The following is a 14,141-nucleotide window of genomic DNA, read 5'->3' on the forward strand; positions in this document are numbered from 1 at the left end:
CATCCCAGCTGCCTTCATCACACACTGTGAGGGTCCCCTGCTGCCCTCCTGTCCCCTGCCGTGGAGCTGTGCTCTGGGACAGGTGATGCTCCGGCCATTTCTGTCCTCAGCAGGCCCCTTAAGGACACAAATGGCCCCGACAGGTGGGCCTGTGCAGAAGCTGACTCCCCTGGCCCCCTAACTCCTTTGGATGCTTCGTGAAGGCCTGGACCCCCACACCTGCCTCAGTGCCACCCCCGACTGCCACCTCCACCGAGGACACCACTGGCTACCCCGCCTTGCACACGGAGCTGTGGGAAGTTCCCAGCCACACCCGCTGGCCGCCCCTGCCCTGCCCCACCCCAGCAGACACTCTTGGGCTTCTTCCTATCTAGCCATCCTGGAGACCGTGACTGCCCACCCGGCTTGTCACTCAGCTTCTTCAGCCCGGCTCGTGGGCACGAGGCTGAACTCAGAAGGGCATGTTGAGAGTGAAAGTTTAAAAAAAAAAAGCTGACCCACCATGTAGAAAAGGATATAATTTTATCAAATATTGACAGTTTCCGGGATTCTGGGCACATGCCTGCAGTCCGTCTGCTGAGGGGTCCCGGGGAGGCACGTGCGCCCGGTGCCGCCTCCTCGCTGTGTCTTGCAGCCGCGGCCGGCCGTGCAGGCCCCTCTCGCGCCCGCAGAGGGCGCCCTCGCCCCGGGCAAAGAGACAGTCCGGCCGTTTCCTGGAAACGGGCGCTTGTCGCAGTCTCGGCTGCTCCCTGCTGCCCCGAACCGGAAAATACTTTTTGGCAGCCTGTCAGCAGAGAGGGTCCTTCTGTCTGGAAGGACCTCGCTGGGTCGGAGGTCCCCAGGTGCAGGCAGGAGGACCGCGCCCACGCGGCGTCCTGCACAGTGGCAGGGCTGAGAGGGCAGCGGCGGCCCTGGCCTCAGTGTCCCCGCGCCTGGCCCTCAAGAGCACACCGCCAGGGCAGCTCCAGAATGTTCCGTGGGGGCCATGCAGGCTGTCCGTGGGTGGCTTCGCTGAGGCCCCCTCTCCCCAGGCACAGCCCAGAGGTCCTGCTCCTGCGGCGGCTTTACCAGGAGGGAGAAGGGCGGCCCCAGCCCGCCCCGGCTCCGTGGCCTCAGTGGATCTCGCCCTCCGCCAGCTCCTCCTTGATGGGCTGCTTGCGGGACTTGCAGTCAGGCAGGTCGAAGCCGAAGTCGGCCCACTCGTCGGGGCCCGCTCCCCCGCCCGGGCCGGCGCGGTTGGGGATGGTGATGGTGTGGCGCACGCGGAAGTGCACGGCCTCCATGACCCGCTGCCGCTGCAGCTCCCCCGAGCCGCCGATGGAGATGGTGGCCGCGTTGCTGCTGGAGCGCAGCAGCTGCTGGCCGTAGTCGTGGCCCTGCTTCAGGTCCTGCAGGCCTCGCCAGATGGTCATGCGGTACTGGTCGGGGATCTTCAGGGCCCCGAGGTCCTGCAAGAGTTCCACCCGTTAGAGAGCAGCGGTGCCCCCGGGGGGCGTGGTCCGGCCTGACCACGGCCACAGCAACTGCGGAGCCCTGGGCAGCCACACAGGCCTCCCCTGGGGGAGCTGACCCAGCTCAACCTGGGCGGCCAACGCCCACCCAGCGCCACACAGAGCACACGTGCAGGCTGGCGAGGTGAGGGTCAGCGTGACCGCAGCGCTGGGCCTGGGGGCAGGGCAGTGAGTAGACACACACACAGGGACAGCTCCCTCTGGCAAACTCTGCCTCTCTGGTCTATGGCTGGGGCTGGGGACAGGCAGGCTTGGATGGCCTTTGACCTGGGCAGGCTGGGGCCAAAGAGCACTCTGAGGTCCTGGGCTGGAGCCCCGGGAGGTCACAGGCTGACTGCTGTGCCCGTGGGCTTCTCAGGGCCTCCCCTTGGCTAACAGGGCATTAGGGGTCACGCGGCCCCGGCCGTGCTTTGCCTCCGGACAGGACCCTCCAGTGGCCACGTCTGCGAACGGGGGCTGCACCTGCCTGGTGTGGGGAGGGCCGTCTGGGGCCTTTACCTCAATCGTCAGGTTCTGCAGGTGGTAAATGTTCTGTAACCCCTGGGAGGTGAAATACTCGATGCAGTTGGGGCAGCCCAATCCTGTCAAAAAACTGCAGAGAGAATTTGAGAAATAAAGCGGCATTAACTTTGGGCTACGTGGGCACACCATGGTGTGGCCGTCTGGGTGGGAACCACCTCCACGGCAGCCCCTGGCCACCCCACCCGCCGCCCTCGGTGGCCACGGCGTCAGGCCAGCCTGCGGCTCCAGCGGGATGAGCATGTGCTCAGCCTGGGGCCCGTCCGCGGAGGACCCTCCCTCTCCTGCTCCTCCTCCCTTGGAGGGAGCCCCCAGTGTCTGTTGGACACTCCCGTGTGGCGCTTCCCTGCCTGTCTGTGCCGGGTGGCCGGGCGGCTAACACACGGGACGGGACAGGGCAGCATGCAGAGACCACTCACAGGGTGGCCACAGGCACACTGAGGACGGGGGCAGGGTGCCAGCACGGGCTCGGCTCCGGTGGCAGCTCACATACCTGACGAGGCTGGGGTCGGCGTGGTAGGGGGGTGGTGGAGTGCAGTGGGACCCCGAGACCATGGGCTGGGCACCATGGCCACCGCTGGCCTCACCGTTAGCTGGCAGGGCGTGGCTGTGGTTGCTGAGCACCCCGGGGCCTGGCAGAGGGCAGGTCACACCGTCAGGGCCAGCCTGGCCGGGTGTCCTGTGCAGCCTCCACCCGGGCTCAGGACACCACGGGAGGCCCCCAGGGCCCGGCATTGCGACCTGGCCCCACCACGGCTAGCAGGAGGCTTGGGCAAGGGCTGACCACCAGGGCCTGGTCTCCTTGCCCCCCGAGGTGGGGACTGGGCAATGGCCCCCAGGAGGGGCCTGGGCCGTGAGGGGCACGGCAGCCGCACCTGAGTGCTGGCCACATCCCGGGGCTCCGATGCTGGGGCTCCAGACACCCTGGGGGTGCTCGCTCCCAGCACCTGTGCCCACGCAAAGACCTTCCCGGGAGGGAGGCCCAGACTCCACCCCGTTGAGCCCTCGGCACGTGCTGGGCCCCCAGAGTAGTCTTAAGTCATGTAATCCTCACAACAAGTGGGTCTGGCACTTCTGTTGCCATTTGCTGATGGGGAAACTGAGGCTCTGTGAGGAAAAGAACCTTCCCAAGCTCCCTCGGCTGCCAAAGGTGGTGCAGGGGGGTGAGGCACCTGTTCTTAGCCACACCACCCTCCGCCTCCCGTGCCCAGGAACCAACAGCGTGGAGCTGCCGCAGATGGGAGCTGCCCGCCACGGAGAGCCCTGCCCCCGGCCTGAGCTGCACGGAGTGTCCCAAGCCAGGCCCACCCTCGGGCCCCCACCCGTGGGCCCCACTGGCCCGGGGACTCACCCATGGGCCCCAGGCTGGGCCCGGCGGCCGAGCTGTGGGAGGGGGGCTGGCCCACCAGCTGGTTGACGGAGGGCAGCTTGTTGACGCCCCCGTGTACCTTGCTCATGGGCGACAGCACCGGCCCGTAGGATGGAGGCTGCAGGTGGCTCCTGCTCAGAAGCAACAGGTCCGGTTGGCAGGAGGCGAAGGCAGCCCGGACGCCCCCGGCCCCCTCCTTGGATGCCCTCGATGCCCCTGTGCCGTGGACGGGCGGGGACCCTGACCCCTCCCCAAGACGTCAGAGAGCAGTTGCCTCCTTGCCGCCTCCCCGCCCACGACCCAGCTCCCAGCAGGGCCCGGGCCCTGGGGAGGGGGGCAGGGGCAACTCGCGCCACTGGACTTGGCCTTGGTGGGTCTCGGTGGGTCAGTGTCACTCCCACCGCCCCTTCCTGGCCTTCCCACTCAGCAGACGTCTACGAGGCCCCACTGTGGAGAGGGGGAGTGAAGCCCGTGACCCAGGCTCCAGGGCAGCCCAAAGTTCCAGAAGGTTCTCGGAGTGGAGAGGCTGGGAGGAGCCACCTGAGCTCCGGCCCTGCTGCCTGTCCCGGCGCTGATGCCCTCCGGAGGGGTCTCTGGTGCGCCTGCCGCCCTCCCCCCACCCCCGGGGTCCGCGGGGCTGACTCACGGCCTCTGCAGGAGCTGCTGCTGCTGCCGGTAGGAGTCGAGCAGCGGCTGCGGCACCAGCTCCATCAGCTCCAGGCTCTCCTTGAGCTTCATCAGGATCTCAAAGTTCTCCCGGCCTCGCACCTGAGCGGAGAAGCGCCTGAGCGGCTCTGCCCACGCCCAGCGCCTGGGGAGGGCAGCTGCAGCCTCAGGCTTGCGGCAAAGCGTCTCTCCTTTCTCGGGGTTCCCCACACCCCGAAGACTCCGGGTGCCCCAGCCTTCTGACCCTGACCCCTGTCCCCGAGGACTGTGCCACTCCATCCTCAGAGCCCTGCCCCTCGTTCTCCCCGCCAGGGACCGGGTCCCTAATCCAAGGGCTCGTTCTCGAAGAGCTCAAAGAACTCAGGCCCCCGTCGGGGAAGACGAGCCCACACCGCCAGGTGGTCACACACGTGCGGTTGCACAAGGGCCCCTCTCGGCCCCTCCCGCCGGCCGGCCGCCCTGCCAGGGCGCACACTCACGTGCAGGTGGTACGTGTCCTCGTCCCCGTGCCGCCTCTTTTTCACGCCGGTGCCCAGGGCGGGGACAGCTGGGGGGCTCTGCTTGAACGCTGGAAGGCAGAGCAGGCGCGGGTGAGGAGGCAGGTGCCAGGCCAGACACAGAGGATGCCGGGGGCTGGCCCAGCCCTCACCTGGGACACCTGCCCCACCGGGTCGGGCTGACCCTCCCAGTGGGCACAGCACGAACAGTCCGGAGGACGGTAACCCACGCGGACTGGCAAACCGCTCAGGGGCCGTGGCCCACGGCCTGGGACTGGCAAGTTGTCTGGGGGCTATGCTCAGCGGGCTCAGCCGGGGACCCTCTGGGCCCCGGGGGCAGCTCAGGGATTGGCCCTGTCCCCGGACACAAGTTCACACTGGCCCTGCCTGCGTGTCCCCCACGGGCCCGGGGTGCCCACCTGCCCCGGCCAGGACCTGCTCACCGCGCTTGCTGGCGGCGCCGTTCTTCGCGGAGCTCTCGTTCAGGGCCTGCTGCTCGCGGTAGTGGTCCTCGTCGGCTTTGCGGTCTCGGCCCGGACAGGCGCAGATGCGGCCCTCGAAGGACCGGCGGCCCAGCACCTGTCCACTGTCGGGTGGGCACGGCCAGGGCCGTGAGCTTCGGGGTCCCACTCCCCCCACAGGACCTGCCTTCGTGGGCCGCGGAGTTGTGCTGAGTGCCCAGCGTGGCGGCGAGAGCGTCCCGCCAGAGGCGGCCACGGGCTCACAGATGCGGCGGCTCTGAGGCCTCGACCCGGGACTCCCTGCTGCTGCCTGGGTGGCGCCTGCACAGCCCCTTCCCAAACTTGCCTCCAGGGCACCCACCGTTGGCCTTGGCCTCCCTGTCTCCACGACAAGCCCCCAGTCACCGCCCCGGCTCCACCTTGCGTGCCCAGCAGACTTACTCCCGGGTCTCTAGGGTGATGATGATGAGGATGGGCCGCCGATTCATGCCCCCCACGCAGCTGCTGTTGCACATGAAGTTGTACAGGATGGTGGTGAATTCCGTCCCCACCTACACAGAGGGGAGGCAGGGAGACAGCTCCGCTTCGGCACCCAGCCTCAGCCCCACATCCGGTCCTGGCTCCAGGTAGGCACGAGGACACCCTGCTCTGTGGTTTTCCGTCATCTGTCCGTCAGTCCACTCGTCTACCCATTTTCCCACCCACCCATCCATCCATCCATCCATCCACACCCATTCATCTATCCATTCATCCATCATCAATCCATCCACTCACCCATCTACCCATCCATCCACTCATCATCCATCTTTCCGCCATCCATCCATCATCCATCCACACAACTACCCATCCATCCATCCATATATCTATCCACCATTCATCCATCTACCATCCATCTATCCACCCACCCATCCACCTGCCCATCCACTCATCCATTCACTCTTCCATCCATCCATCCAGCCACCCATCTATTCACTCATCCATCCATCCATCTACCCATCCATCCAACCATGAAGCATCCTGAGTACCACACACTGTGCTGGCTCTGGGTTCTGAGAGGGATCAGACCTCTTCTAGCCCATATTCCCCCTACAGCCTGTACACCCCTTCCAGCCTGCACCCCAACAGCCTTACGCCCCTTCCAACCTGTACCCCCACAGCCTTATGCCCCTTCCAGCCTGCACCCCCCACAGCCTTACGCTCCTTCCAGCCTGCACCCCCCACAGCCTTACGCTCCTTCCAGCCTGCACCCCCACCCAGGCCCTGCATGCACACCTGGTGCCCTGGTGAGCTCTCTCCTGGCTGCAGGCCCTCCCCCCATGGGGCCTTAGCCTCCCTGGGCCCCCTGTCTGGCCGAGAGGCCCCTCCAGGTCCTGCAGCCTCCAGAGTAGACTTTGCCATGAGGAGCAGGTGCTGGTTCGGTGCTTTGTCAGTCAACCCATCTGGTCTAAGCAGGCCGGGACCACCCTGGCACCCTCATCCTTGTGTCTGGGCATGAAGGGAGGGCAGGCTGGAGGCCTGGGGGTTGTCTGACCCCACTATAGCGCTGGGGACACCAAGGCCCAGAGAGGGCCCTTGGCAAGTCCAGGGCCAGAGCGCAGTGGTGTCATGAAGGTGACAGGGGCGCACAGTGCTGAGGAGGGGACGGGTCCATGTGGTGAGGAAGGTGCCCCACAACAAGACTTAACACGGGGAGACGGCAGGACAAACACTCAGCCAACTGAAGTGAGACGGGGTCTCTGCCCCCGGACCTCCACCCTGTATGGCCCGTGGCCTACCTGTGGGGGCTCGTAGGGCACCACGACACTCTGCCTGCCGGTGACGGGGTCGTCCACGTACTGCGAGAGATTGTTGCCTTCCACGCGGATGAGGTGGCTGGCCGGGGCAGACTGTCCTGCCGGGAGGCGTCGCCGCTTCAGGGGGGTGCCCACCGTGGCCTAGCGTGGTCTACCCACCCCGGTGCCAGGCGTGTCACAGCAGAATTGGACACAAGCCCAGCCCTATGGGCCTCCCAGTGGGGCTCGTGCCTGCTGGCAGCCCTCATGTCCTTGGCTGCCTGGCCCAGGCACACTGGACAGAGGTGCCACTCCACACAGGGTCCCCAGGGGCCCAGAAGGCCATCTGGCACCTCAGGCTCCTCCCAGACCCCCACCTTCCCCTGGAGCACCAGCCCCCACGGCCCCAGGGTGGCACGGTAGGGAACGGCGGAGCCCACGCTTTCTGCCCACTCTCCAACCCCTTCTCTCTGCCCTTCCCGGCTGGGGCACCCAGACCGTGGTCCCGGGGGCGGCGGGGCCCTCACCTTCATTGAAGTCCCTCCCGAGCTCGTGGTTGGGGCAGCGCTTCACGATGTCGGTCACATGCTCCGCCTTCTTGTAAACAGGCATGGCGCGGATGACTGTGCCCGGGGGCGGCGGGGTGGACACCTTGACCTGGATGGGGCACGTCTTGGCGATTTGGCAGTAGAGCTTCTTCAGCAGCGGGGAGTACTGGTGGGGGAGGGGCCGGTTGAGCCCAGCTCCACACCCTCGTCCGGCCGGCCGCGTCCCCCCAGCGGGAGACGGTCCTCCCCATAGGACCCCCTTCCCAGTGCACCCCTCCTCTGCGTTCCTCCAGCGTCCTTCCTTCAGAGCCGGGACACTGGCACCGGCTTCCCAGCTGTCAGGTGATTTGCACGCAGTGACGGCAGTGGCTTGAGTGCCGGCTGCAGCCAGGCTCGGCGCTCTATGCCCAGATCGCGCTGGGGAGGAAGGTACCGTCACGTCCATTTTATGGCTGAGGACAGTAAAGGCCAGGAGAGCGAGAAGGAGCTGCTGGGGGGGATGGGGGGCCGGGAGTCCCCAGCGTGGACCTCAACCCTGACTGCAGTGGTTTGAGGAGCAGGATGGGCATCACCGGGTCTGTTTTAATAAGCCCAGAGTTTGGCCTCTCTGGCATTTGCACACCAGCGGGCCGGGTGCCCCTTATGCATTTGCGTGTCGGTAGAGAACCCTGGATCAGTGTGACGGCCTTGCACGTGGCACGTGGCCTCGGCCACCCCAGGGACGCTATAACAGCCCTGTCCTGCTGCAGCCCTCTAGTCTCAGCAGCTGCGCTACGTGGCGTAATCTGGGCCACTGTGGGGGCCCCTCTGGCCACACAGCCCCAGTACTGCCAGCCCATGGCCTGAGGGGACGCGAGGTCTGTCCAGGGCCGGCCGCCCTGCCCCAGAGCGTCGGATGACTCCCTTCCTGGTCCAGCCACCGCAGCGACCTCCAGCATCCGTGCCCTGCGGGTCCCGGCTGCCCGTCTGAGGACCCAGGCTGACCCTCGTGAGTTCTAACAGTGACCCTGTTGCAGCCACCATGGGGGCGTCCCCTCCTTTCCGAGCTGGCTGACTCCCCCCGTGATGGGCCCCTGGGGGACCGCCTGGGACTCAGCCCTCTTCCCCCAGGGACACCGGGAATGTTCCGGTCTCAGATTCAGATTCCTGCCCCCGCCCCATCCCTCTGCACCCCGCACCCCCAGTGCCTCAGAATCACAAGGTTACCACAGCCACAGTGTCCCGGAGAACACCCCCCACACTCTACCATGTACAGTCGGGGAAACTGAGGCCGGACACAGGGAGCTGCTGGCAGAACCAGGAAGGAGCAGGTGGAGCCCCCTCCCCCAGAGCCTTTCCTTTGCCAACAAGATGGGGGCCCTGAACCCCTGGCCACCAGCACTGCCTCTCTGGCCATCAGGGGACACGGGGACACAGTGGGCTCAGCAAGTGCACGCACAGGAAAGACAAGGAGGGAAAAGGAAGAAAGAGACCAAGGAGTCGGAGCTGATGGGCCCATGAGTCAGAGCGGGTGGGTCTGGGTCCCCAGCACCCTCCGAGCCCTCGGCCTGAAACTCAGCCATGGGGTGTGAGGGGCTGCAGGGACAAAGGGGGGCGGTCTCCACTCAGTGGCTCCTAGGGATGGGAACTGGATGCCTGCAGGGCCTGTCCCTCCCAGGTCCCCTGCCACCTGGGGCTCCGGAGCCCAGGGCAGCCCATTGTCCCCACCTTGGGCACGGAGCTTGAGCAGGAAGCGGCCTGTCCCCAGCTCTGTTTAAACACAAGGAAGAGTCCCCAAGCACAGCCCTGCGGGTGGGTCCGGGAGCTGCGCAGAGTAGCAGCAAACACCCCTGCAGAGCAGGCAGCCTCAGCCCTGCAGAGGGGGTGGCCCCGGGCTGGGGGTGGGGCAGCCTCCTCATTGTGGGGTCAATCTCGCTCCTTTGAGGGTGATCGCTGATGTCCTGCTCCAAGCACCCCTCTGGAGGGCAAGCAGGTGGCCCTGCCCCAGGGCTGAGACAGAGGGGCTCTCGGCCACCCTCTGAGCGGCCTGTGTCTGAGCTCTGGCTCCCTGGGCACACGGCCTCCTGCAGCCGGCCCGCCGCAGCGCGGTCTCCGTCTGTGCTGCCAGGGGACAGGAGGGGCTGGGCGGGCCAGGCTGTTCTCTGTGCTAGTGCCCCGCAGGTGAGGGGACGCAGGGTCACCAAGTGCAGAAGAGGCTGCCAGCCTTCTCCAGGGCCCAGGGCAGCCTTCACAGTGAGCTGCCAACCCGCTGCTGAGCATTTGTGGAGCACCTCCTGTGTGCGGGGCACACGTCTCCCGTCTCCCTCACCTCTCATCAGTAACTGCCGTGTGCAGCTGGCACTCAGTAAATGCACGTTGACTCCACACGTCCTCCAGCCCATCCCTGGGAGAGGCACACGGGGCGACGTCCGCAGAGCACGTGGGATCCCCCAGCACTAGGGGAACCTGTGCTCAGGGCAGCAGCAGCCCAGCCCAGAGCAAACACTAGGTGCCAGTTTAGTGCCCGGCCCTCTTGCCTACTTACAAGTGAGGCTTCAGAACATGTCCCTGACTTAGACAACTGTGCAGAGTCACATGAGGGACATGCCCATGAGCATCGTGGGGATGGTGGAGGGGCCCACGGGGCGGTGGGCCTCGCAGGGCAGCAGGGACCTGAACACAGCTGGTGACAGAGGACTAAAAGGACCGGGAGAGCCATCCATTCTGCAAGCATTTGCTGAGCGCCTATTGTTTGCCAGGCCCCAGGGGTGCCTACAGACGACAGGCTGAGGGGAGGGGAGGCAGGCCTGGCCTGGGGACCCAGGTCCATCCTGCGGCAGCCACAGAACGGCTCTGAGGTCTGGCGCTGGGGTCCCCGTTCCGGCTCTGGCATTTGCTTCAAGACAAACCTCTCAGGACCTCATCAGTGACTCACTGCACGTGACACCTTAGAATAGCCGCCGGCAGGTGTCAGTGGTGTCACCAGGCACTCGCTCTTCTCATGACCAGGTGGGGTGGCTGTTGTGCCAAGGTGGGGGTGGGGAATGGGGGAGGGCCCCCCCACCGGCATGCAGGACAGGCGCCCCTGGGGTCCCCTCCCTAGGGCCACCCCCCTAAGCTCCATCTGCCCTAGTGCTCTGGCTGGTGGCCTGAGATGGGGTCACAAGGCCAGCACCAAGGTGGGCAGGGAGCGCTGGCAGCCCAGGTGTGACAGGGCCCTGCGGCACACTCTGAGCAGCCCCGCCTCGCCTGGAGGGAGGGTTGGTGGCCTACATGTTCCCACACGATGTTGCCCTCCCCCCCGGGTCCCTGACAGCCCGTGGAGTGGCAGCCCGTGAGTCTGAGCTTTGCAGTCCAAAGCCCCTACCAGACCACCCTGGCTCTTCCCTGGGGGTCCCGCCCCAGCCCCAGTGGCTGCTGTCCTCTGCGGAACCTGGGCACCTGCTGCCTGGGCCATGGCAGCAGCCTCGCAGCAATTTTGCAGACAGGTGGACCATTCTAGAAGATTCTGGAAGATGGGGTCTGCGGAGCCAGGCCCGCCCCTCCGAACTCGGGGAGGATTGTCGCTGGGGTGGGGGTGGGACCCAGTTGAGCCATGGGGTCGGCCTGGGGACATGAGGATGCAGCAGGAGGCAGGTGGGGGTGGGGTGGAGGTGCAGTTGACGCAGGGCAGGGCGTGGGGCGGAGTCAGTCCTGGGAGCTGTCCCTGGTACCCAGCGGTGGCCGGATCTCCCACCATGGGAGCCAGGCTAGGAGGGAGGCCCAGGCCCAGAGCTACAGTGACAAGGCCACTGCCCCAGGGTGGAGTGAGCACCCCTCGTCCCCTCTGCCTCTCCTGTCTGTGCCCCACAAGGCTGCCAGGGCCCTGGGCCTGGCCCCGCTCCCCACGGCGTGTCTCCAGCAAGGTGCTCACACGGCCTTCCGGGCGCACCCTGCCACCCCCACCCTGGCAACGGACTGGACCCGTGTCCAGCCTGGCCCGGGTCGGGCAGACTGTGGGGGAGGGGGATGCCTGCGGCTCTCCAAGACCTGCAGCCTCAGGTGGTGACACTGGCGGCCACAGGACAGGAGGGAGCCTCGGAGTATGGGGGGCCTCCCAGGAGGCCCCCAAGCTCCTTCCTGCTCCCCAGACCCGGACCGGGGGCAGCTGCCCCTTCCATAGGAAAGGTCATGTGGAGACGCTTCCTCTCTGCCCTCCCTCCCGCCTGCCCTCTCCTCCCCAGAACCGCTAGATGGATGTGTTTCAACAGATTCCCAGCCGATAAAACCGTATTTATCTTCGGCTGTTGACACAGCGCCGTCTAGACTTGCCTGCCCGGGACGCGTGTACTCGCAGGAAACGCTCTGCCCACACACGGGAGTGCGCCCTTCCCCCGCCGGCCCCTCCCCTCGGCCCCTCCCCCAGCCGGGTCCACGACGGGCGGCCTGGCTGGGAGCCCCGCCTGGCAGGGCGGGCGCGGGGGCGGGCGCGGGGGCGGGCGGGGGGCGGCGGCGCAGGGCTGTTAATTTCCTCGTGCCCTCTCCCCAGCTTGTGCCCTCTCCCCAGCAGCTGGGCGCCGGGCGGGCAGGTCTGGGCAGGAGGACAGTGGAGAGGTGATAATAACGTGTCTGTCATTTTCCCGGGACGTGCAGCATCTTGCAAACCGCAAATACCGTTAACCAGCTTGGGTGAATCTGTTACAACAGATTCTGGAAGACGGGCCTGCAGTGGGGGCTTTATTTTTTAAATGATTTTTTTATAGTCCACTTTTATCCACTTTCCGTGCATGTGTGCGCACGTGTGTGTGTGTGTGTGTGTGTGTGTGTGTGTGTGTGTGTGTGTGTGTTTAGAGCCACATTTCTCCCCTCCTGCCTTGCGGACCCCGCCCCCCCAAATCCCCGACCCTTTCTTTCCCTAGAAAAGCCCCCAGGGCTGAGCCACAGAACACTTGGCGTGAAATTGGTGGGTTCACAGACTGAGCCCCCAAAACCCATGCAGGAACCCGGTCAGGAGCCCTGGGATTATGGTCCCCCTGGGTCCCTTCCTTCCAGGCGAGGAGTGTCTCCTTGGGTGACATGAGCCACACGGCCCCCTGTTAGGACACCCTTTGTGGGAGCCTCCTGGCCTTCAGTGGTGCACAGCCTCACTCCACCCTGGGACGCTGGGAGCTCGGTGGGTTCTGGCAGGATGTCAGGAGGGCTGGTCCCTGCCCCAGGGAAGCCGCTAGCCTGGGAGGGGGAGGGAGCACATGTGACTATCGCCCCCACCTGCTTCAGAGCACCTGGTGTCGAGCTGGAGCTGCCCAGGTCAAGAGGCAGTGACAGTCCCCTCGCCAGGAAGCCCACAGCCCACAGGCCAGGTGGCTGAGGGGCTCCAGGGGGCCGGAAGCCCCAGCCAGAGCCCAGCCCAGAGAAGTGCCTGATAAAAAAGGCCTGTGATTCCTCAAAAGCTCCTGGCTGGGGGGCAGGTAGGGGTTAGGGGACAGATGCATCTGCTGACACCCCCGCCAGGGCTCCCCAGGCCAAGAGCCCAGAGGAAAATGAGCCGGAAGCAGAAACACGCTTTGCAGATGCCAAGCGGTCTTCTGACTGCTGTCTGGGGGGATCCCGGGGGCTGTGGACAGGACACTGCCCACTGGGGAGGGCCGGGCCAGGGGCTGGCTGGGACACTGTCAGGAGCCGGGCGGCCTGCAACAGTCGGGGTCCATGCTGGGCCCAGGACAGGCTGTGTCCCCCCTGCAGCGGGGCCCACAGGGCACTGGTGCGGAGCTGAGCGCCGCGCCAGAGACGAGAGCACACCCACGGGAGAGGTGAAGGGCCTGCTGGGTCCAGGGGAAGCCGAGGTCCGCCTCTGCTGGGGAGAGACCGAGGAAGAGGGGGGACACCATGTCCCCTGACGGGGAATGGGGCACAGTCACACTGCCTTCTCTGAAGGGCTCCCGGTTCCATCCTCACGGCCACCGGCCACCATCCACGGGTGCCTGCTCTGTGCTGAGCCCACATACGACCTTTGCCCGGTTAGGTCAGACATCTGTTTAGCGACCCAGAGCTTTGCTTCCAAAGGCTGCCTGCTAAGCCGGGGTGGACCAGCACCCAGGCCAGGGCTGTCTGCACTCCACGCTCCAGCTCCCAGCCCCTTGTCACCACCAGGATTGACTTGGGTCTTGGGACCTGAGGTCCGGGTCCAGGCAGACTGGCCCTCAGCACCTCCAGGTCCCATGAAGACTGCAGTGCAAAGCAGCACTCAGGAGGGACATGTGCGTAAGCCCGTCGGGGCAAGTGGACGGACGGGCAGGGTGCCTCATCTGCCCTGGTCCTGCTGGGGAGGGCATGTCCCTTGACAACAGAGACTGACACAGGCCGTCTTGTGGGGCTCCCAGGCAGCTGGCTGCGGGGTGGCTGGCCGGGGCGGGAGGCAGAGGGCCCAGATAGCAGCTCCGCCTCTGCTTTGCTGCCAGATGCTGTGTGCAGAGCCCACGTCCCGGTGCCTGTCCCACGGGCACCGTCCTGATGGTAGCACCAGGCGGGCGCTGTCATCACTCTCACTCTGCCCTGGCCCTGGCAGGAAGGAGCTGCCTGGGTGACGGAGGACTCTGTTGGCTCTTATTCTGTGACACAGGCACCCCATCTGGGGGCTTTGGGCACAGAGCGGGTGGAAGGGTGGTGTCCTGGGTCCATGGGGACGGGGCTGGGCTTGCAGGGAGCCCCGGAACCCCCACCTGCAGCCACCCCTCCCATCTGAGGACAGAGTGTCCAAAGCAGCACCCTTAGCCTCTGCCTCCTCCCGCCGGGTCCAAACACAGGTTCTTCTGCCCACAAACTTGGTTTCTGACGCGGCAG

General features: G+C 66.0%; 1 protein-coding gene across 2 annotated transcripts in view; it reads right to left on the reverse strand.

The window, feature by feature from the left end:
* Window positions 1-505: 505 nt before the first annotated feature.
* The window catches only part of TP73 (tumor protein p73), a 52,364-nt gene continuing 38,728 nt past the window's right edge, over window positions 506-14,141 (reverse strand). For both annotated transcript variants that reach the window (XM_045548694.1, XM_045548695.1), the window contains 10 exons: window positions 7,323-7,509; window positions 6,799-6,914; window positions 5,465-5,574; window positions 5,006-5,148; window positions 4,545-4,633; window positions 4,046-4,167; window positions 3,382-3,530; window positions 2,524-2,662; window positions 2,010-2,103; window positions 506-1,448 (listed from right to left, as the gene is read on the reverse strand). In XM_045548694.1, coding sequence (XP_045404650.1) covers window positions 1,113-1,448; window positions 2,010-2,103; window positions 2,524-2,662; window positions 3,382-3,530; window positions 4,046-4,167; window positions 4,545-4,633; window positions 5,006-5,148; window positions 5,465-5,574; window positions 6,799-6,914; window positions 7,323-7,509 — 1,485 coding nt within the window. In that variant the 3' untranslated portion in view covers window positions 506-1,112. The remainder of the gene's footprint in view (window positions 1,449-2,009; window positions 2,104-2,523; window positions 2,663-3,381; window positions 3,531-4,045; window positions 4,168-4,544; window positions 4,634-5,005; window positions 5,149-5,464; window positions 5,575-6,798; window positions 6,915-7,322; window positions 7,510-14,141) is intronic.

This window comes from Lemur catta, chromosome 3, assembly GCF_020740605.2.
Source record: "Lemur catta isolate mLemCat1 chromosome 3, mLemCat1.pri, whole genome shotgun sequence".
Lineage (NCBI taxonomy): Eukaryota > Metazoa > Chordata > Mammalia > Primates > Lemuridae > Lemur > Lemur catta.